Source organism: Podarcis bocagei, assembly GCF_964188305.1.
Source record: "Podarcis bocagei genome assembly, chromosome: 13".
Classification (NCBI taxonomy): domain Eukaryota; kingdom Metazoa; phylum Chordata; class Lepidosauria; order Squamata; family Lacertidae; genus Podarcis; species Podarcis bocagei.
Genome location: NC_138138.1, coordinates 17,600,881 through 17,624,197, shown reverse-complemented (window position 1 = coordinate 17,624,197; position 23,317 = coordinate 17,600,881). Strand labels below are relative to the sequence as shown.

The following is a 23,317-nucleotide window of genomic DNA, read 5'->3' as shown; positions in this document are numbered from 1 at the left end:
GAATTAGGGGATGGAGGAGAGGTTCCTAACCACACAGCACAAATGCCCACTTGGATAAGGGAACAAGAAAACAGAATGGCGCTTCCAAGTCTTTTCCCCACCCACTTCCTCATTCTGGATCCTGGTTTGGTGGCCACAAAGGCCAGAACCACCATGATAGTCTTGGCCAGCACACAAGAAACAGTCACTGTGAAAACAAGTCCAAAAGCCATTTGTCGGAGCAGGCAGCTCACTCTTTCTGGAGGGCTGAGGAAGATCAATGGGCAGAGGAAGCAGAGCAGGAGGAAAGTGAGGAGGGTGTAGGTGAGGTCCCGATTGTTTGCTCTGACAATGGGTGTGTCCTGATGTTTAATGAAGATGACTAGGACCACCACTGTGAGGAGAGAGAGAGAAAGAGCCAACAATGCTAAGCTCAGCCCCAGAGGCTCTTTAAAAGACAGGAAGCTGATGGTCTTTGGAATGCATTGTGATTGTTTCATGTTGGTATAATGATCTTCTGGGCACGCAACACAGTCAACCATGTCTGGAAAGAAAATAATACATTCAGATTTTGGATGTATTGGAGAGCAACTGCTAACGGTGCGAGTATGGAATGGATAATGTTAAATTAGAGGTATCACACATATTTCCAGGGTAACTTTTTGTTGGGTTATGTGCATGGCTATCAACCTTCCCCTTTTTTGCGGGAAATTTCCTTATTCCAGCGCCGCTTCCCACCGCTTCCCGCTTCTATCCTGGATTGTTAGATATCCCGTAGACTGTCCCCGGGACAGGTGAGGCTGCTGATCCCTTATTTTCAAATCTGAAAGTTGACAGCTAGGGTTATGTGGGGTGTCCTGTAACGGCTTGCTAACTCCACATAAACACATTGTTATTGATCAAAACAGGTACAGTCCATGACCATTTTGCACAGGGGTTCCATTCCCAGCCCCTTTCCACCCTCACGCCCTATGCAGATCCCATTCCAACTTCCTCAGGTGTACAATCACGTAACAATCAGACGCATGTTTATTTGTTATTGCCTGAATTAAGGAAGGTGTCTCATACTAAGTCATATCACTGGTGCATTTAATTTAGAATTGCCTGCTGTATTTTAACCTGTGACAAAGATTACATCATGGGTGACAAACCGATTCTTTTTAGGAGTGGGTCCCTAATCCTTTATGGGGGCTACCTGTCAATAGGTATAGAGGAGAAATTTGGTTTTTATTCCCCTTGAATGAGAAAGATATCTAAATTGCACTCCTTGAATCAAAACGTACACCAAAGTAAACATTCCCTTAAAAATGTGTACTTCTCTAAACATTTGTGATTCAGTTCTCCAATCAACCTTTGTATAAACATGCACAGGTTATCAATTATTTATTTATCCTTTTCCTCAACTTCTAACATGCCTTATTTTTGAAAATCGTATATCCTGTGTCTCTTACCCTTCTGGGGTGAAATCTTGCCTTGAGGACATGGAGCACAACCATAGCAGCAGAATGGCTCCCCCTCCTCCTTCTCCTTCCTGGAACCAGGAGGACAACTTGGGTTACATACCGAAAGAGGTGGACCCTGCTCATTTAAAGAAATAGATAAACCGTTTAGCACAGAGAAGTAAGCAGCACTTTTGGCTTCTTTTTTCTTCCAGCTGGCAGTAGGAAGACCCCAAACTACTTATTCCAAACACAGTGCCAGGCTACTCATTTGGCTCTTGATGCGTCAACAATTTTCAGGGGGTCCTGAAATATGTCAACCCTAGTATAATTGAAAAGTGTAGTAGTTTGCGTGTGATTCACCCCCCCCCCCATTAAGTCTAAGAAATTCATTAGAAGAATGTTTTCGGCTGGTGCCTAAAGATTCAAAGGGAGGTGCCTGGCAAGCCTTCTTGGGGAGAGCTTATTCTTCTTCAATCTAAGAAGCCCCTTTCCTCATTCTACACTTGGTGACAAAGAATAGCTACCCACAAACCTCCACAGCCCCCACTTCCTTCACAACCACCAGCATTTCAACTGCAAGTAGCAAACCCCTTCTTCTTCCCAAGAGACTCATGAAATACACTGGGATGGAAAGAGCCCCAAGTCAAAAGCCACATGCCATATCCAGATGCTGGACAAGACTGGCCAATGGTAATATTCTGCACTAGTTGGGCATTGATCTGACCCAGCAAGATCTTATGTTGTGATTCCTGCATCGCAGACCACATGATTGTTGTGATGACTTCCAACTCTAAGATTCTATTATTCTTACACAGTGGAGAGAAGAAATGTTTAGAATCTGGCTGGAAAGGCAGGTAAGTCCTGGACTGATGATCTGTAAGTAGAATAACATTCTCTTTTCCTATCTCTCATAGATGTAGGAATTATGCCTCACCTGGTGAAAGCTTCTGTGCCACACCATTCTGTTGTCATCAAGGGTGAATTCCTGGCCTGCAGCAGCCTCCCCACCTACCCTTCCAACCTTGACTCTCATGAAGGAGTTATTTGGGAAAGTGACCAGGTTGGTGATATCAAAGCCAGCTTCTACTTCCCTGTTCGCACTGAAATATACCGTTTCCCCAGCAGAGTTGTTAAAGGAGACACTCCTAAGAAAGGGGTGGAGCTGCATTGATAGGAAAAGAGTAACTTTGAAGCAATGCAAATGTCTCTCCTTTCTCACATTCAGGATGCCTCCAGACAGTCAACACAGGGAGGTAGTGCCATGCAAATATAATCTGTTTTCTGAGAAATGGTTTGTAGGACGAGCATTCACATATTGAGCCAATGATCTCCATTGTTTCCTATGGGGAAAATCCCAATGCGTGTCTTACCATGCTTGGATATCTACACACACACTCACTGCCCAACAATCCTCATATAACCAGCATGCTTGAGTCTAATAAATACATAAAGGGTTTAATGCAGGGGTCAGCAAACTTTTTCAGCAGGGGGTCGGTCCACTGTCCCTCAGACCTTGGGGGGGCAGACTATATTTTGGAGGGGGAAAAGGAACAAACTCCTATGCCCCACAAATAACCCAGAGATGCATCTTAAATAAAAGGACACATTCTACTCATATAAAAACACGCTGATTCCTGGACAGTCCGTGGGCCTGATTTAGAAGGCAATTGGGCCGGATCCAGCCCCCGCGCCTTAGTTTGCCTACCCATGGTTTAATGTCATAGAAAAAAGTGCTCTGGCAGACTTGGCCAATGTCCCATCCCCTTACCTTGGGAAGAAATGGGCAAAAAAGCCTATTGTTCTGCTCACTCTATATGTGAATTTCATTTGTGTGGAGATCTGAACTGCTCCCTGCAGCCGCATGGAATTAAGAAGACTGTTTTTCATATAAGAATGTAATCTGAAACTACCATTTTCTATACCAATAGAAAGATTAGGAACTTTTATCATTTTGTCTTCTACTTCTGCAACATTTTTATGAGTGTTGTGTTCCATAAAACTTTTGAACTTAGAAGAGTTTTGTAAGCAAGCCATGTTACGACCTGCTAAGCATGTGGTCTATTTTTGTGCTAGGAAAGTGGGATCTTCTGGAATTCACTGGAAAGGGCATATTTTAAGGTTTTACATCCTGTATTTCCATGCTTCTGTTTGCTGCATGTTTTCCCAAACACACAAAGGAAGTTGCTCACAAAAAAAACTGGAGACTGCAGGATTGGGTCCTCCTGCTTAACGCTGTAAGCAGAACAGTCTGATTCTTCACTGAGCTGGTCCTGAGTGAAGAGCTTCTTCGCACACAAATGGAGAATGTGGAGATTAAAATTTTTCACGGTACTGTTTTACATATCACTGCCTACGTCTAATAAATGATATCTCATGACACGCATTACCTGCCAAGGCCGAAACTCCTGCATCTCTCCTTCCACCATTCTCCTATATTTGGGTCCAGGCAGGAACATGGCATGTAGAGCATGTGCTATGGCATAGACAGCAGTATAGAGACTGTAGCTGTGGCCAGACATGGTCATCTCAAAAACAGACGAAGGGAGATTCTCCAGCTTCTCCTCTCCAGTGCAGGTTTCACTGGCCTGCTCCTCTGTATTGGAGTTTGGAAATAAACAGAGAAATACCTGTGCCCAGAACTGCTTGACAAAGCCATTTCCATTTGCCTCAAAAGGATTTTGTGCCTGAAGAAAGGCTTTGAATCCTTGTACCACATTTGAATGAACTGAAAAGGAGAGGGAACCCTGGGAGGTTTGCATATCCAGGCTCATTCGCAAGGGCGGAGCTGTGAAATCCAGTTGTGCCGTCAAAATCCACACTTTGCCATCAGATGTCTTGGTCACATTTTCCATTTCACCTAGTACTATCATTGTCTGCAAGGCAAGTATGGACTTTGTTCCTCCATAGACAACCACCACCTTGGCTTTACTTTCCATAATAGCTTGATAAATTTGGATCCAGTGCGGAAACATGTCATAATACTCAGCCAAATATGCCATGTTCAGGGTTGTCTCTGAGAAAGCCAAGCAAATGCCTTTCTGGGAGAGCAGAGGTTTCAGGGTCTGAATAAATCTCTCTCCACCTTCACTTTCTCTAGCAAGCAATCCAACCCACGTCCAACCAAAGTGCAGAAGTAACTCAACAATCCCAGTGTACTGATGGGCTTCATTGGGCACCATCTTGTAGAAGGAAGTGGATTGGCTTTGACCACCATCCTCTGGAGAAAAGGAGCCATAAGTGAGCTAAAAGGAAATAAAGGAGCATCATCTATAATTGCAGAAGGACTGGGTATGTGCACCCAGGACCTGCCCACCCAGGAGGCAAAATGAAGCAGTTGCCTTAAGAAGCCAGGTTCCACAAAGCTGGGAGGAGTGGCAGATTGCACCCTGTGTTTCTCAGCTTCCACCTCCCTCTCTGCCATTCCTCCATACTCAGTTTCCTGCACTCCTGCTTTCCTCTCCAACATCCGCCTTTTCTTTCTACACTTTTTCCTCTATGCCTTCCTGTGTTGCTTCTTTCCTCTCCCCTGTAATTTCCACTTTGCTTCACCGCAGCATTTCAGCTCCTGATTTCATGGCGTCATCCCTTCCCTTCATCTCTCAAGCCACTAACACACAGAATCCCCATCAAGTGCTACAATGTGTGTGCAGCTGACGCCTGATAGGCAGGCTTCCAGCTTTGCAAGAGAGCAGTTTTGACTCCAACCGGTAGGCCATGTAGCAAAGGTGAGAGGGTGTCAGTTGGCAGAATGGAATTCGGATACATGTTTTTAGGTGTGTATGGACAAGGAAGTGGGGTGAGATGAGAACTTTTCTATCATCACCTTACCTTGTGAAGGGCAGGATCACTCTTCTTCGTCTCTCACAACTATTTCTATATTATACAAATCCTTTCTTGATAGAAGACATCATGGTGGATGTGTGAAATCCCCTACGCAGCATCTTACCTGGGGAATCTTGTAGATGCCCAAGATGTTTGCCAGGTAGACAGAGATATCCAAGTCCAGTCCTCCAATAACTGCCACCAGGTGTTTCTGGTTGTTGCACTTGTAGTTGGGGACAAGTGTGGAGGGAAAGTTCAGAGCAGCCCAGTAGGTCATCCTTTCATCGAAGTAACTGTCATAGATGTGGAATCCCAGTGTAATATTAGGCAAGATCTTGGGGTTCTCATTGATCTCCTTGACAGCAAATACCAAGGCCAGAATATGCTGGTAGTTCTTTGGCACAATACTGCAACAAGAATTTTATGCTGTATCATTGAGAGATATACTATGCATGTTGTTCAGGGGGCTCTTGATAATTTTGCCCTAATACACACATATCGTCAGAACAATTTCAACTTAAAGAGTAGAATTTTAACTTAATGTAGGGCTCATTCAGACTTTCCCACTCCTGCCATTTTCCTCCAGTAAAATCAGATCTTTACCACTCAGTTGGAACTCACACCTCCCTCATAACGTCTCCCAACTGACAGTTAACTGACATTTATTCACAGATCACTACCTTCAGCTGAATATAGTCAGAATGTATCTAATCCATGCCCTGTCTATAACTTTTAAAGAGAATCGTCTAGCCTGACTTGGATGAGAACATCAGGGGTTATTTGAGCATCACCTCAAAGGAGAGGTGAGCCTTGTGTAAGACACTTCAAACGAGAGTTTCTGTGGTGAAGATTAAGAACAGAGAAGGGCTTTCCATCTTAAACTAGGGAGGTTTAATCTTTGAGTCCTCCTCTTGTTAAACTCCTTGGAAGAGATTTGGTGGGATGTGGGGAAGAGAGAACACATCAACAAGACCAGGCTCTCTCATGTCACTGACACATTCAGATCTGCATTTCCCTTCAGTGGAAGTAAATCCCACTGAAATCAGTGGAACTAGCTTCTGAGGAGGCCTGGTTAGAGCTGGGGGATATTTCAGTATCATCTGATTATTTGACATTTGATGTCTTTACTGGGTATTAAGGCGCTGGTGGATAGTTAGCCTTTCTTTGAATTCTTCTTTGTCAAAAACAGCAAAGAGATGAGAAGCAAGTCCGCCAACAATAAGATGACCAGGTTGGTAGTATTCATGTGGAATGCTGGACAGATCATGGATGCTGCAACTCGTGGTATGTTTGACCAGCAAATGTGGCAGATGAAAGAGAAGGGGCACAATAAACAGCAGCATATTGAAGCACCTATTCTTTCCCATCAAACAGCCTTATTTCCATCCAGCACATGCACCTTGCTTCACAACCAATCTCAGTACAATATTCTGCCTTGTCACCAAAGACACCTCTAAAAATTCACAGATTAAAATCCTATTTTATAACTTGATTAAGAGAAAGGTGAAAATCCTTCCTCTTTCTCTGTCCTCTCGCTTGCTTAGAATGGCAGGAAGAGGTTATAATACCCATGTTTTGATATTGGTTAGTATTCTCTGGAAATCTACTAAGACATTATCCAAGGGAGACTTAGCCACGCTGAGAGTGATAATTATAGGTGAGATAATAACAAGCTCTCTTTACATCAGGAACATCAGAAAATGCCCAAACATAATAATAACAACCCTGTTTCTGATGTTTCATTCAAAGTTCTTTCTGACTGTTTATGGGACAACAAAAGCCCATGCAGAATTAACAGCAATGAGAAATTCAGTGGGCCAGTCTCCTCCCAATGTTGACCAGTGAAAATGATTAATCTGACCTCCTAAAGTTTCCCACCTGAGCACCACTTCATTAGTTTTCTGACAATTATACCAAGACGAAAGAATGGTGAAAAGGACAACTATTTGTGTTCCTGATAGATAGAAAGAATAAGAATAAGAATAAGAATAAGAATAAGAATAAGAATAAGAATAAGAATAAGAATAAGAATAAGAATAAGAATATATTATTTATACCCCACCCACTCTGTGTGGCTTCCAACAGAATATTAAAATACAATAATCTATTAAACATTTAAAGCTTCCCTAAACAGGGCTGCCTTCAGATGTCTTCTAAAAGTCTGGTAGTTGTTTATCGTTTTGACATCTGATGGGAGGGCGTTCCACAGGGCAGGCGCCACTACCGAAAAGGCCCTCTGCCTGGTTCCCTGTAGCTTTGTTTCTCACAGTGAGGGAACTTCCAGAAGGCCCATAGAGCTGGACCTCAGTGTCCGGGCAGAACGATGGGAGTGGAGACGCTTCTTCAGGTATTTTGGACGGATGCCCTTTAGGACTTTAAAGGTCAGCACCAACACTTTGAATTGTGCTCAGAAACGTACTGGGAGCCAGTGTAGGTCTTTCAAGAACTGTGTTATGTGGTCTCAGCGGCAACTCCCAGTCACCACTCTAGCTGCTGCATTCTGGATTAGTTGTAGTTTCCAGGTCACCTTCAACACATGAGGGAAGAGAACAGAACCCTGAGGCACCCCACAAGTGTAAGCCCAGGGGTCTGAACACTCACCACCACCACCACCACTTTCTGAACACAGCCCAGGAGGAAGGAGGGAACCACTGTATAACAGTGCCCCCAACTCCCAGCCCTTCTAGACAGTCCAGAAGGATGTTATGGTCGACGGTGTCAAAAGCCACTGAGAGATCAGCAGAACTAGGAAACAGCTCTCACCTTTGTCCCTAGCCCGCCAGAGATCATGGACCAGTGCACCCTAGGCAGTTTCAGTCCCATGATGAGGCATGAATCCCGACTGGAAGGGATCCAAATGGTCCGCTTCTTCCAGGCGTGCCTGGAGTTGTTCAGCAACCACTCACTCAATCACCTTGCCCAAGAATGGAAGATTTGAGACTGGGCAATAGTTGGCTATATTGGCAGCATCTAAAGATGGTTTCTAAAGAAGCAGTTTGATAACCGCCTCTTTCAGCGGGTCTGGGAAGGCTCCCTCGCAGAGAGAAGCATTCACCACCCCACGAAACCCATCACCCAGCCCTTCCCGCCTAGCTTTTATAAGCCAAGATGGGCAGGGATCAAGGAGACAGGTGGTCAGTTTCACTCGTCCAAACAGCCTGTCCACATCCTTGGAGGAAAAGCACCTCACAACTGGTTGGTGGGATAGTATATAGAAGTAATAAATAAAAAGTAGTGTGTGGTGGTATTATATTTACTAATAAAATGGAGCTTAATTTCACTCATGTTCAAAATGCTTTTACTCCAAAATATTCATACAGATGCATTCTGCCCCATTTATTAACAATAAACCCATTAAAAAAAACCAAAATTGTTATGCATTGAATTTAAATTTTAAAATCCCCACGAGGAATGGTCTAGTGCATATTGCCCATGACTACAGGAATCCCCCACTGCACACGAATAATAACCAAATAATTTAATTAATACCCAGGAATGGATCAAGAGAGCTTGAGAGTTCTCATGGCCTGTGAGGGCAGAGACTGGAGCTGCAGCAGGGGGGTGTTTATGCTGCTCAGCCTCCCCCCACCTGACAGCTAATGTGCATAGAAGAGCAGCAGAAGCAGCAACTTTCCCCACACATCCCACACTCAGCCCCTAAAATGCCGGATGTGGGTATTTTAGGTGCAGTATTCTTGATCTGGAATGGAGAGAGAGCAGCAGACAAGACATTCAATGGGTTTTAGAGGGTGCTCCCCACTTATCCAATCTTCATTTATGTGTGGGGGGCACTTGAACATAACCCACAAGTAAGCGGGACTCGCTGTACTGAAATCTCTGAGACTGGCTAATCATGACAGTAGCAACTCAACAGAAACTTTACTGAGAGGAAAAAACCTTGAAAGGAATGAGACTTTTAAATAATAATAATAATAATAATGCCTCTCAATGTATTATTTTTTTCTGTTCAGTTTCTAATCACTTACCCTCTGAGGTTCTAGTCAGGTCTCAATATTTTATGGTACTGATGGCTGTTTTTTGGTTTCCAAATAATGCTTAGGGTTAAAACAAGATAAGGGGCTCCTGTTTCAGAGAGACCATATTTTGGTTTTAAAAGAAATTGCACAAAACAATTGCAACATGTAAAATACAACACAATTTAATGCTGTGGATACAGAGGGATTACATTGCTCATATTCTGGTAGGAAAACCCCCACAAAGATGAAAAGATAATTCATTATTTCCTCTTTATTAACTGCTCCTTGCTGTTCAGTTCAGGCCTCAACACAATGATGTAGCATTTGGGGGCAAAGATGGAGCCCAGTATCCCAGCACTGGAAGCTAAGATGGAGAAGATCTCCACAGCCACCATGTATTTCCCCTTGGTGCTCAGGTACACTGGAACAAAGGAGATCCAAACACTACAAAACAAGAACATGCTGAAGGTGATGAATTTGGCCTCATTGAAGCTCTCAGGCAGTTTCCTGGCAAAAAAGGCCACAACAAAGCTGACAATGGCCAAAAAGCCCATGTAGCCTAGGATACAGTAAAACAGGGCAACAGACCCTTCGTTGCAGCCTAAAATGATTTCTCTCATCACAAAGTGCATGTCAGAATCAGGGAATGGGGGAGAGGTTCCCAACCACACAGTGCAAATGCCAGCTTGGATAAGGGAACAAGAAAACACAATGGAGCTTGCCAGTCTTTTCCCCACCCACTTCCTCATTCTGGATCCTGGTTTGGTGGCCACAAAGGCTAGAACCACCGTGATCATTTTGGCCAGAACACAAGAAACGGTCACTGTGAAAACAAGGCCAAAGGCCATTTGTCGGAGCAGGCAGCTGACTCTTTCTGGAGGGCTGAGGAAGATCAATGGGCAAAGGAAGCAGAGCAGGAGGAAAGTGAGGAGAGTGTAGGTGAGGTCCCGATTGTTTGCTCTGACAATGGGTGTGTCCTGGTGTTTAATGAAGATGACTAGGACCACCACTGTGAGGAGAGAGAGAGAAAGCGCCAACAATGCTAAGCTCATCCCCAGAGGCTCTTTAAAGGACAGGAAGCTGATGGTCTTTGGAATGCATTGTGATTGGTCTCTGTTTGGATAGTGGTCCTTTGGGCATGCAACACAGTCAACCATGTCTGAAGAGAAAATAAAACATTCAGATTTTGGATGTGTTGGAGAGCAACTGCTAACGGTGTATGGAACTGATAATGTTAAATTAGAGGTATCACACATATTTCCAGAGTAACCTGATTGAACGTCATGCATGAGAACCCCACCTCAGAACATAGCTGTCAACGTTTCCCTTTCAGATTTCAGATGTGTTGCAAAGCAGCTACTAATGGTGTCAGTATGGAACTCATAAGCTTAAATCAGATATATCACAGACATTTCCAGAGTAACCAGATTGAGAGTGATGCCTGAGAACCCCACCTCAGCACTTTGTGTTGGGTCATGTGCAGAGGCGGAGCTACTTGCTCTGACACCCAGAGCAGCATGTGGGCGGGACTAGCCAGTCCACAGGGGCAGGCGTGGGGGGCGCTGCTAGCTGCCCATGCAGCAAGCATCCAAGGGCACTGCCAGCGCGGTGAGCGTTGGGGGGAGGGTGGCGTGGCGATGTCAGCCCCCTCAGGGATTTCATCCAGGGTGGTCCACACACCCCGCACCCTCCTTCCTCCGCCAGTGGTTGTGTGGGTGTCCTGTGATGGCTTACTAACTCCCCATAAACCATGTTGTGCAGTTTAGATGGACAAAGTTGGTAAGTACAAATACAAATCAGCCTCGTATTATAATTGTTCAGAACAGGAACTCAGGAATGTGTCATCCCAACTCAGATCTCTGGTCCATTCAGCTCAGGATTGCCTGCTCTATTTTAACATTCACCATGGGTGACAAATCCTTTTTTGTGGAGGGGGGGACAAGGACAACGTCCATATTCCTTTATGGGGGCTGTGGGCCAATAGGGATGGAGGAGAAATTTGATTTTGTTGACATTTGGATGGGAAAGTTATGTAAATTGTACTTTGTGAACCAACACAAAGCATAATAGAGTTTCCCTGAAAAATGGTACAATTCTCCAATCAAACAAAATGTACAAAATGCATATTTCCATAACTTTTCCATAATTTCTAACATTACTTATGTTTGAAAACTATATCTCTTTTGTTTCTCACCTTTCTCAGATGAAATCTTTCCTTGAGGACATGGAGCACAACCATAGCAGCAGAATGGCTCCCCCTCCTTCTTCTCCTTGCTGGAACCAGGAGGACAACTTGGGTTACACACAGAAAGGGGTGGAATCTGCCCATTTAAATAAACACTTAAACATTTTAGCACACAGAAATCATTAGCACTTTTTGTGTCCTTTTTCTTCCAGCCAGCAGTAGGAAGACACTAAACAACTTATTTGAAACTCAGTGCCAAGCTACTCATTTTGTGTTTGAAAAAAATTATACTTCATTATATCACTGTGGAAAAGAGGACTGTGAGAAAATGGAATGTTATTTGAGTGGCTGTTACATACCCCGAGTACCCAAAGAAAATTGGCCAGGTTTGAATGCACCTGTATTGATATTTGAATTACAAATGGCAATTGTCAGGGGACTGCCATCGGAAAGGGGGAGGGAGGCAGGGGGATACAGAGAGCCTCCAGTGATTCTGAGAAGCAGCTCCTCGTCTGGCAGTGGAGAAAATCACAACTCCAGCGGAGCCGAGGGGGAGGGGAGTAGCCGGGTGAAGGGAGGGCTCAAAGACGCTACAGAGAGCCTTACCTAGCCCCGCCAGCCAGGAGGCACACACACCGCTTCCGTCGCCCTGCTTGCGCAGAGGGGTGAAACGTAAGGAGGGGAGGTAGAGATTTGGGGTGTCTAAGTTCTTATGCTGGGGAAGAAACTGGAAAGGGGCACTCCTGGAATCTGCAAGTGACTAAGACAGACATGAACTTTTGAGTTGTGCACCGTAAAGAGTTTGGACCAATAAAACCTGAAAAAGACAGGTCGGAGTCTTGCCTGGTTACTCACGAGCAACCACCTGCACATCTGACAGCAATAAATAGAATGAAGATGGGGAAAACACCCGGGCCAGATGGACTTGCAGCACTTTATTATAAAAAGTTTCAGGATGCACTTATTGAACCACTTAAGGACACCATGAATAAAATTTGGGTGACTGGAGTAATTCCTGCTTCAAGGAAGGATGCATTCACTGATCCTTAAAGAGGATAGTGACTTAGCAAAGACAAAAAATTACAGACCTATTTCTTTATTGAACTGTGACTATTAACTATTTGCTACAATTATAGCTAACAGACTAAAAAAGACATTGACTGGGTCAGTCCACGGAGACCAAGCCGGGTTCCTACCAGGCCAACAAATGAAGGACAACGTAACAAATGCAATTAAGTTAATAGAGCATTTGGAAGTGAGAAATGAATAACAGGCCACATTAATATTTTTAGATGCAGAGAGAGACTTTGATTATATTTAATGGTCATGTTTGATTAAGGTTTTAGAGAAAATGGAAGTAGGTAATTCTTTCCTGGGTGCAATTAAAGTGATCTATACCGATCAATCCGCAAATATTTTAATAAATAATATTCCTTCATACAAATGCAAAATAGAAAAAGGAACAAGACAAGGGTGTCCCCTGTCTCCATTGCTGTTTATTTAGAAATATTGCTTCAGAATATAAGGACAAATAGGGAAATTAAAAGTATTGAGGTGTGATGCAGAGTCTATAAATTAATAAATATAAAATATGCAGAGATTTATGATATGTAAAAGAAACCATGGAAAGAGAAGAAGGGAAGTCATTGATATTATAAGGATGTTAAAATGAGTATTTTAAATTGTTAAACAAAATTTAATTAAGAAAAATATATGAAAAAATAACAGTGCTGAAACTTACCATGTTTGAGCCCCTTTCAGGCATTCAGGAAGAATGCATGAGGATGCAAATGGGGAAGAGGATTTAGGATTCATCTTCACCAGCACAGGCCCTATTGTCCCCATATTGTTGTTTGGTCGTTTAGTCATGTCTGACTCTTCGTGACCCCATGGACCAGAGCACGCCAGGCACTCCTGTCTTCTACTACCTCCTGCAGTTTGGTCAAACTCATGTTTATAGCTTCGAGAACACTGTCCACCATCTCATCCTCTGTTGTCCCCTTCTCCTTGTGCCCACAGTCTTTCCCAACATCAGGGTCTTTTCCAGGGAGTCTTCTCTTCTCATGAGGTGGCCAAGGTATTGGAGCCTCAGCTTCAGGATCTGTCCTTCCAGTGAGCACTCAGGGCTGAAGAATGGAGAGGTTTGATCTTCTTGCAGTCCATGGGACTCTCAAGAGTCTCCTCCAGCACCATAATCCAAAAGCATCAATTCTTTGGCAATCAGCCTTCTTTATGGTCCAGCTCTCACTTCCATACATCACTACTGGGAAAACCATAGCTTTAATGATACAGACCTTTGTCGGCAAGGTGATGTCTCTGCTTTTTAAGATGTCTAGGTTTGTGATTGCTTTTCTCCCAAGAAGCAGACGTCTTTTAATTTCATGAATTATGTCACCATTTGCAGTGATCATGGAACCCAAGAAAGTAAAATCTCTTACTACCTCAATTTCTTCCCCTTCTATTTGCCAGGAGGTGATGGGCCCAGTGGCCACGATCTTCGTTTTTTTGATGTTGAGCTTCAGACCATATTTTGCGCTCTCCTCTTTTACCTTCATTAAAAGATTCTTTAATTCCTCCATACTTTCTGCGATCAAGGTTGTGTCATCTGCATATCTGAGGTTGTTGATATTTCTTCCGGCAATCTTAATTCCAGCTTGGGATTCATCCAGCCCAGCCTTTCGCATGATGAATTCTGCATATAGGTTAAATAAGCAGGGAGACAATATGCAGCCTTGCCGTACTCCTTTCCCAATTTTGAACCAATCAGTTGTTCCATATCCAGTTCTAACTGTAGCTTCTTGTCCCACATAGAGATTTCTCAGGAGACAGATGAGGTGATTAGGCACTCCCGTTTCTTTAAGAACTTGCCATAGTTTGCTATGCTCAACACAGTCAAATGTTTTTGCGTAGTCAATGAAACAGAAGTAGATTTTTTTTCTGGAACTCTTTAGCTTACTTCATAATCCAGTGCATATTTGCAATTTGGTCTCTGGTTCCTCTTCCCCTTCGAAATCCAGCTTGCACTTCTGAGAGTTCTCGGTCCACATACTGATTAAGCCTGCCTTGTAGAATTTTAAGCTTGCTTAACCTTGCTAGGGTGTGAAATGAGCGCAATTGTGCGGTAGTTGGAGCATTCTTTGGCACTGCACTTCTTTGGGATTGGGATGTAGACTAATCCTCTCCAACCCACTGGCCACTGCTGAATTTTCCAAACTTGCTGGCATATTGAGTGTAGCACCTTAACAACATCATCTTTTAAAATTTTAAATAGTTCAGCTGGAATATCATCACTTCCACTGGCCTTGTTATTAGCAGTGCTTTCTAAGGCTCATTTGACTTCACTCTCCAGGATGTCTGGCTCAAGGTCAGCAACCACACTCCAATTTTCTTGAACAGATCTCTGGTTTTCCCCATTCTATTGTTTTCCTCTATTTCTTTACATCGCTCGTTTAATTTTGATGCTGCCCATTTGGTGATGTCCATGTGTAGAGTTGTCTCTTGTGTTGTTGGAAAAGAGTGTTTATGATGACCAGCTTGTTCTCTTGACAGAACTCTATTAGCCTTTGCCCTACTTTGTTTTGAACTCCAAGGCCAAAATTGCCAGTTGTTCCTTTTATCTCTTGACTCCCTACTTTAGCATTCCAATCCCCTCTAATGAGAAGAACATCCTTCTTTGGTGTCATTTCTAGAAGGTGTTGTAAGTCTTCACAGAATTGGTCAATTTCAGTTTCTTCAGTACCGGTAGTTGGTGCATAAACTTGGATTACTGTGATGTTAAACGGTCTGCCTTGGTTTTGTATCGAGATCATTCTATCATTTTTGAGATTGCATCCCAGTACTGCTTTCGCCACTCTTTTGTTGACTATGAGGGCCACTCCATTTCTTCTACAGGATTCTTGCCCACTGTAGTAGATACGATGGTCAGCTGAACTGAATTTGCCCATTCCTGTCCATTTTAGTTCACTGATGCCCAGGATGTCAATATTTATTCTTGCCATCTCATTTTTGACCACATCCAGCTTACCAAGGTTCATGGTTCTTGCATTCCAGGTTCCTATGCAATATTTTTCTTTACAGCATTGGACTTTCCTTTCACTTCCAGGCATATCTGCAATTGAGTGACCTTTTGGCTTTGGCCCAGCCGCTTCATCAGCTCTGCATCTACTTGTACTTGTCCTCTGCTCTTCCTCAGTAGCATGTTGGACGCCTTCCGACCTGAGGGGCTCATCTTCCAGCGTCATAACTTTTATATGCTGGTTGTTTTTGTCCATGGAATTTTCTAGGTTGTGGGACATTGAACGCCAGGAACTAACAGCAGCAGCAAAGAAAACATGCTCCCCTCTTAACTTTCAGCTTTCTTGGGCACATGAAATTAACCACAATTATCTTGAATTTTTGCTCAATACTCATGATAGAAGGGCATTTTCGCTGACCAGGTTTAATTCAAATCCTTCAAACCTCCTATGGGGAATCTTCTTGAGAATGGTGGAAGGAGAAAGAATTTGCACATGTGAAGACTATCAGGTGGAAACTCTTAAACATATGGTTCTTAAACGTAAACTATATGTTGATCTCCGCCAGCAGTTCCTAGGTATCTGAAGAAGTGTGCATGCACACAAAAGCTTCTACCAATAAAAAACTTAGTTGGTTTATAAGGTGCTACTGGAAGGAATTTTTTTTATTTTGTTTTGACTATAGCAGACCAACACAGCTACCTACCTGTACCTTACCTGGTAACAACCAAAACAATATCAACCCCAGATCAAAAGGCGAGAGATATTTTAATCTGACAACAAACTGGGAGAAGAGGTATGTTTTCACCTGGCGCCTAGAGATATGTAGGGAAGAGAGCCTCCTTGGAGGGGGACAGATTGATTTTTTAAAAATTCTTTGGCCCCCATTGTTTGAGTCTTCCTAAATCTAAGAAGTCCATTTCCTCATTCCACTGTTGGTGAGAAAACAGCTACCCACAAACTCCATAGTCCCTGCTTCCTTCCCATCGGAGCAACAAACACCTTATTCTTGACAAGAGACTCATGAAATACCCTGAGATAGAGAGACACACAAGCTAACAGTCACATGCATGCCATATCCAGATGCAGGACAAGACTGGCCATGGGTGTTATCCTGGTCAAGATGGTCCATTGGACTGATCCAGCAAGCTTTTCTTTTGTTCTTATGTAGTGCAGAGGAAAATCTAAAAATGCAATAATATTGTTTTCCTATATTTCATGGAAGTAGGAATTATGCCCCACCTGGTGAAAGCTTCTGTGCCAAACCATTCTGTTGTCATCAATGGAAATTTGCTGGCCTGGGGTGGCTTGCACATCCACCCTTCCAACCTTAACCCTCACAAAGGAATTATTTGGAAAAGTGACCAGGTTGGTAATATCAAAGCCAGCTTCTACTTCCCTGTTCTCACCAAAAGATACAGTTTCTCCAGCAGAGTTGTTGCAGGAGACACTCCTAAGGAAGGGATGGAGCTGCATTGGAAGAAAAAGTAGTAACTGTGAAGTAATGCATATGTCTCTCCTTATTGGCACTCACGATGCCTTCTGTTTGTCTGCACTCTGTTTCTATACCAATATTTTAGGAACTGTAGCCATTTTTGTAACCGAGCTATGTGTGACTGCCTGCACAACTGACTGCTGTATGGAAAAGCACATGAATCAGACATTTGAAGAGCTTTGCAAGTAAACAATGTATAACTTATTAATTATGTGACCTGTCTTTTTGATAAGGAAGTGGGATGTTTTGGGATCAACTAGAAGGGGTACATTCTAAGGTTTTAACGCCTACATTTCATGCCTTTATTTGCTGCATGAGTTGCCATATTAAATCTCTTCTGGGGTTCTCTCACCAAAGAGTCCAACAAGAATGATATTGTTTAGCAAAAATAAAAAAAAACCTTCCAGAAGCACCTTAAAGACCAACTAAATTAGTTCTTGGTATGAGCTTTCGTGTGCATGCACACTTCTTCAGATACATGCATGCACACGAAAGCTCATACCAAGAACTAACTTAGTTGGTCTTTAAGGTGCTACTGGAAGGAATTTTTTTATTTTGACTATGGCAGACCAACACGGCTACCTATCTGTAATTGTTTAGCAAGCTCAGCAAAAACTAAAAAAACAGGTTTTAAATCCTCTCCCTTACTGTTCCCCATCCCACTTCCCCAGCCACAGCTACTTTTTTCTCCAGGTCCACTGGCCTCTCCCTGCCAGCTCTCTCCTATTCATCTCAGTATAGGCACTTCACTGTCTTACTCCATGAGTAGCTTCTCTGCACACAAGGGGAGAATGTGCTCTTACACTGGAGCTTGAAATTTTTCAGGGTGCTGTTTTACATATCACTGCCTATGTCAAATAAATTATATCTCATGAGGCATTACCTGCCAAGGCCAAAGCTCCTGCATCTCTCCTTCCACTGCTGATTTGTATTTGGTCGTGTACAAGAACATGGCATGTAAAGCATGTGCTGTTGCAAAGACAGCATTGTAAAGACTGTAGCTGTGGCCAGACATGGTCATCTCAAAAGCAGACGAAAGGAGATTCTCCAGCTTCTCCTCTGCAGTGCATGTTCTACTGGCCTGCTCCTCTGTACTGGAGTTTGGAAATAAACATAGAAAGACTTCTGCCCAGAACTGCTTGACAAAGCCATTTCCATTTGCCTCAAAAGGATTTTGTGCCTCAAGAAAGGATTTGAATCCTTGTACCACATTAGAATGAACTGTAAAGCAGAGGGAACCATGGAAGACTTGCATATCCAGGTTCATTTGATAGGTCGTAGCCGTGAAATCTAGCTGTGCCATCAGAATCCACACCTTGCCCACAGATGTCTTGGCCACATATTCCAATTCACCAAGAGCTACTATGTTTCTCAAGGGAAGCATGGACTTTGTTCCTCCACAGACAACCACCACCTTGGCTTTACTTTCCATAATAGCTTGATAAATTTGGATCCAGTGGGGAAACATGTCATAATACTCAGCCAAAGATGTCGTTTTCAGGGTTGTCTCTGAGAAGGCCAAGCAAATGCCTTTCTGGGAGAGCAGAGGTTTCAGGGTCTGAATAAATCTCTCTCCACTTTCTGCAGCAAGCAATCCAACCCACGTCCAACCAAAGTGCAGAAGTAACTCAACAATCCCAGTGTACTGCTGGGCTTCATTGGGCACCATCCTGTAGAAGGAAGTGGACTGGCTTTGACCAGCATCCTCTGGGGCAAAGGAGCCATAAGTGAGCTAAAGGGAAATAAAGTAGCATCATCTACAATAGCAGAAGGACTGGGTATGTGCATCCAGGGCCTTCCCACCCAGGAGGCAAAATGAGCCAGTTGCCTTAAGATGGCAGGTTCCAGAAAGCTGGGAGGGGTGGCAGATTGCACCCTGTGTTTCTCAGCCTCCACCGCCTTCTCTGCCACCCCTGCATGCTGAGTTTTCTGCTCTACTGCTCTCCTCTCCTTCACTCTCCCTTTTTCTTTGTCAACTGTGATCTCTAGGCTTTTATAAGCTGCTGCTTTCTTCTGCTGTTTCTTTCATGTTGCTTCACCGCAACATTTCAACTACTAATTTCATAGCATCTTCCCTTCCTCTATCAAACCACTAACACACAGAATTTGCATCAAGTGCCACAATGTGTGGGCAGCTGACTCCTGATTGGCAGGCTTCCAGCTTTGCAAGAGAGCAGCTTCAGTCTCCAACCAGTAGGCCATGGAGCAAAGGTGAGAGGATGTCAGTCAGCAGAATGGAATTTGGATAGGTGTTTTTAGGTGTGTGTGGACAAGAAAGTGGTGTGAGAGGCAAACTCTTCTACCATCACATTACCTTGTGAAGGGCAGAATCACTCTCCTTTGTCTCTCACAACTATTTCTATATTAAAGAAATCATTTCTGAATAGAAGATATCATGGTGAATGTGTGAAATCCCCTAGGCAGCATCTTACCTGGGGAACCTTGTAGATCCTCAAGATGTTTGCCAGGTAGATGGAGGTATCCAAGTCCAGTCCCCCAATAACTGTCATCAGGTGTTTTTGGTTGTTGCACTTGTAGTTGGGTATAAGTGTGGAGGGAAGGTTCAGAGCAGCCCGGTAGGTCATCCTTTCATCGAAGTAACTGTCATAGATGTGGAATCCCAATGTGATATTAGGCAAAATCTTAGGGTTCTCATTGATCTCCTGGACAGCAAATACCAAGGCCAGAATATGCTGATAGTTCTTTGGCACAATACTGCAAAGAGAATTTTATGCTGTATCATTGAGAGATATGCTATGCATGTTATTCAGGGGCCTCTTTATGATTTTTGAGTATTTTAGTGTAAATTTTGCCCTAAATTACACATACCTGCAGAACAATTTCCCTTAAAAGAGCAGAATTTCAGCTCAGACTTCCCCACTCCTGTCATTTTTCTGCAGGAAAATCTGATCTTTACCACTGAACTGGAACTCACACCTCCCTCATAACATCTCCCAACTGACAGTTAACTGACATTTCTTCACTGACCACTACCTTCAGCTGAATACAGTTGGAATGTATCTATTCCAGGCCCTGTCTATAGCTATTAAAGACAATCGTCTAGCCTGACTTGGATGAGAACCTGACGGGTTATTTGAGCATCACCTCAAAGGAGAGGCGAGCCTTTAAGACACTTCACAAGAGAGTTTCTGAGAGGAAGATTAAGAACAGAGAAGGACTTTCAATCTTAAACTAGGGAGGTTCAATCTTTGAGTCCTCCTCTTGTTAAACTCTCCTTGGAAGAGATTTGCTGGGATGTGGGGATGAGAGAACACATCAACAAGACCAGGCTCTCTCATCTCACTGACACATTCAGATCTGCATTCCCCTTCAGTGGAAGTAAATCCCACTGAAATCAGGGGAACTAGCTTCTGAGGAGGCCTGGTTAGAGCTGGGGGATATTTCAGTATCATCTGATTATTTGACATTGGATGGCTTTACTGGGTATTAAGGCGCTGGTGGATAGTTAGCCTTTCTTTGAAGTCTTCTTTGTCAAAAGCAGCAAAGAGATGAGAAGCAAGTCCGCCAACAATAAGATGACCAGGTTGGTAGTATTCATGTGGAATTTTGGACAGATCATGGATGGTGCAACTGATGGTATGTTTGCACACCAGATGTAGCAGATGAAAGAGAAGGAGCACAATAAAAAGCAGCATATTGAAGCACATATTCTTTCTCATCAAACAGCATTATTTCCATCCAGCACATGAACCTTGCTTCACAACCAATCTCAGTACAATATTCTGCCTTATCATGAATATCTCTAACAATTCACAGATTAAAATTTTATTTTATAACTTGATTAAGAGAAAGGTAAAGATCCTTCCTCTTCCTCTGTCCTCTCCCTTGCAAAGAATGGCAGGAAGAGGTTATAATACCCATGTTTCGGCGTTGGTTAGTATTCTCTGGAAATCAACTGAGACATTAACAAAGTGATACTTAGCCATGCTGAGAGTGATAATTATAGTTGAGATAATTACAAGCATATGAAAATGCCCAAACGTAATAATAATAACCCTGTTTCTGATGTTTCATTCAAAGTTCTTTCTGACTGTTTATGGGACAAGAAAAGGGCACGCAGAATTAACAGCAATGAGGAAGAGAAAAACAGTGGGCCAATCTCTTATCAGTGCTGACCAGTGGAAATGATTAATCTGACCTCCTAACATTTCCCACCTGAACATCGTTCATTGGTTTTCTGACAATTATACCGAGACGAAGGAATGGTGAAAAGGACAACTATTTGTGTTCCTGATAGAAAAGCACCTCACAACTAATTGGAGGGAGTAATATATAGAAGAAATAAAAAAAAAGTAGTGAATGGTGGTATTATATTTTCTAATAAAATGGAGCTTAATTTCACTCCTGTTCAAAATGATTTTACTCCAAAATATTCATTCAGAAGCATTCTGCCCATCGTATTACAATAAACCCATTAAAAATACCAAAATCGTTATTCATTGAATTTTAAGTTTAAAACCCCCCACACCAGGAATGGTCTAGAATATATTGCCCATGACCACAGGCACCCCCCACTGCACACAATAAATAACCAAATAATTTAATTAATACCCAGAAATGGAGGGAGAGAGCTGGAGAGTTCTCATGGCTTGTGAGGGCAGAGACTGGAGGTGCAGCACAGGGTTGTTTACGCTACTCAGCCCCCCCCTGACAACTAATGTGCATAGAAGAGCAGCTGAAGCAGCAACATTCCCACACATCCCCCATCAGCCCCCCAAATTCCAGATGTGGGTATTTTGGGTGCAGTATTTTTTTATCCGGAATGGAGGGAGAGCAGCAGAGAAGACATTCAAAGGGTTTCAGATGGTGCTCCCCACTTATCCAATCTTCATTTATGAATGTGGGCCACTTGAACATAACCCCCAAGTAAGTGGGACTCGCTGTACTGAAATCTCTGAGACTGGATAATCATGACAGTAGCAACTCTACTGAAACCTTACTGAGAGGAAAAAAAACCTAGAAAGGAATGAGACTTCAGTTTCTAATCAATTACCCTCTGAATTTCTAGTCAGGTCTCAATATTTTATGGTACTGATGATTTCCAAAATAATTCTTAGGGTTAAAACAAGATAAGGGGCTCCTGTCTCAGAGAGACCATATTTTGGTTTCAAAAGAAATCGCACATAACAATTGCAACATGTAAAATATAACAGAGTTTAATGGTGTGGATACAGAGAGATTACATTGCTCATATTTTTGTGGAAAAAACCAGAGATGTTAAGTTAATTTGTTATTTTTTCTTTATTAAGCACTCCTTGCTGTTCAGATCAGGCCTCAACACAATGATGTAGCATCTGGGAGCAAAGATGGAGCCCAGTAAGCCAGCACTGGAGGCCAAGATGGAGAAGATCTCCACAGCCACCATGTATTTCCCCTTGGTGCTCAGGTAGACCGGAACAAAGGAGATCCAAACACTACAAAACAAGAGCATGCTGAAGGTGATGAATTTGGCCTCATTGAAGCTCTCAGGCAATTTCCTGGCAAAAAAGGCCACAACAAAGCTGACAATGGCCAAAAAGCCCATGTAGCCCAGGACACAGTAAAACAGGGTGAATGACCCTTCGTTACAGCCAAGAATGATTTCCCTCATCACAGAGTGCATGTCAGAATCAGGAAATGGGGGAGAGGTTCCTAACCACACAGTGCAAATGCCCATTTGAATAAGGGAACAAGAAATCACAATGGCGCTTCCAAGTCTTTTCCCCACCCACTTCCTCATTCGGGATCCTGGTTTGGTGGCCACAAAGGCCAGAACCACCGTGATCGTTTTGGCCAGAACACAAGAAACGGTCACTGTGAAAACAAGGCCAAAAGTCATTTGTCGGAGCAGGCAGCTGACTCTTTCTGGAGGGCTGAGGAAGATCAATGGGCAGAGGAAGCAGAGCAGGAGGAAAGTGAGGAGAGTGTAGGTGAGGTCCCGATTGTTTGCTCTGACAATGGGTGTGTCCTGATGTTTAATGAAGATGACTAGGACCACCACTGTGAGGAGAGAGAGTGAAAGAGCCAACAATGCTAAGCTTATCCCCAGAGGCTCTTTAACGGACAGGAAGCTGATGGTCTTTGGAATGCATTGTGATTGGTTCCTGTGTGGATAGTGATCTTTGGGGCATGCAACACAGTCGACCATGTCTGGAAAGAAAATAATACATTCAGATTTTACATTTTAGATACTTTTTAGGTTTTAGATTAGAGCAACTGCTAATGCTGCAAGTATGGAACTCATAATTTTAAATTAGAGGTATCACAGATATTTCCAGAATAAACAGATTGAAAGCGATGCATGAGAATCCCACCTCAGCCTTTGTGTTCGGTTATGTGGGGTGTCCTGTGATGGCTTGCTAACTTCTCATAAACCAGATTTTTATTGTCCAGAACAGGCAGAG

The 23,317-nt window shown here is 43.2% G+C and overlaps 2 protein-coding genes and 1 long non-coding RNA gene across 3 annotated transcripts in view; 1 reads left to right on the top strand and 2 right to left on the bottom strand.

The window, feature by feature from the left end:
• Positions 1 to 23,317, bottom strand: part of LOC308570947 (uncharacterized protein) — a 114,887-nt gene that overhangs the window by 11,725 nt on the left and 79,845 nt on the right. The window contains exons 13-16 of the mRNA XM_081166007.1: positions 5,368 to 5,650; positions 3,809 to 4,663; positions 2,356 to 2,583; positions 1,431 to 1,510 (exon numbers count right to left, since the gene is read on the bottom strand). Of these exons, the coding sequence (XP_081022133.1) occupies positions 1,431 to 1,510; positions 2,356 to 2,583; positions 3,809 to 4,663; positions 5,368 to 5,650 (1,446 nt within the window). The remainder of the gene's footprint in view (positions 1 to 1,430; positions 1,511 to 2,355; positions 2,584 to 3,808; positions 4,664 to 5,367; positions 5,651 to 23,317) is intronic.
• Positions 5,794 to 6,596, top strand: LOC308571469. The gene is made up of 2 exons (XR_014001467.1): positions 5,794 to 6,055; positions 6,383 to 6,596. It is a non-coding gene; the product is annotated as an uncharacterized lncRNA (long non-coding RNA).
• On the bottom strand, positions 9,385 to 21,344 carry LOC308571017 (vomeronasal type-2 receptor 26-like). Its single transcript, XM_081166245.1, has 6 exons — positions 20,355 to 21,344; positions 19,346 to 19,628; positions 17,797 to 18,645; positions 16,661 to 16,888; positions 11,415 to 11,541; positions 9,385 to 10,379 (listed from the first exon to the last, which is right to left on the bottom strand). The coding sequence occupies exons 1-6, from the start codon at positions 20,591 to 20,593 to the stop codon at positions 9,481 to 9,483; spliced, it is 2,625 nt and encodes an 874-aa protein (XP_081022371.1). The 5' UTR covers positions 20,594 to 21,344; the 3' UTR covers positions 9,385 to 9,480.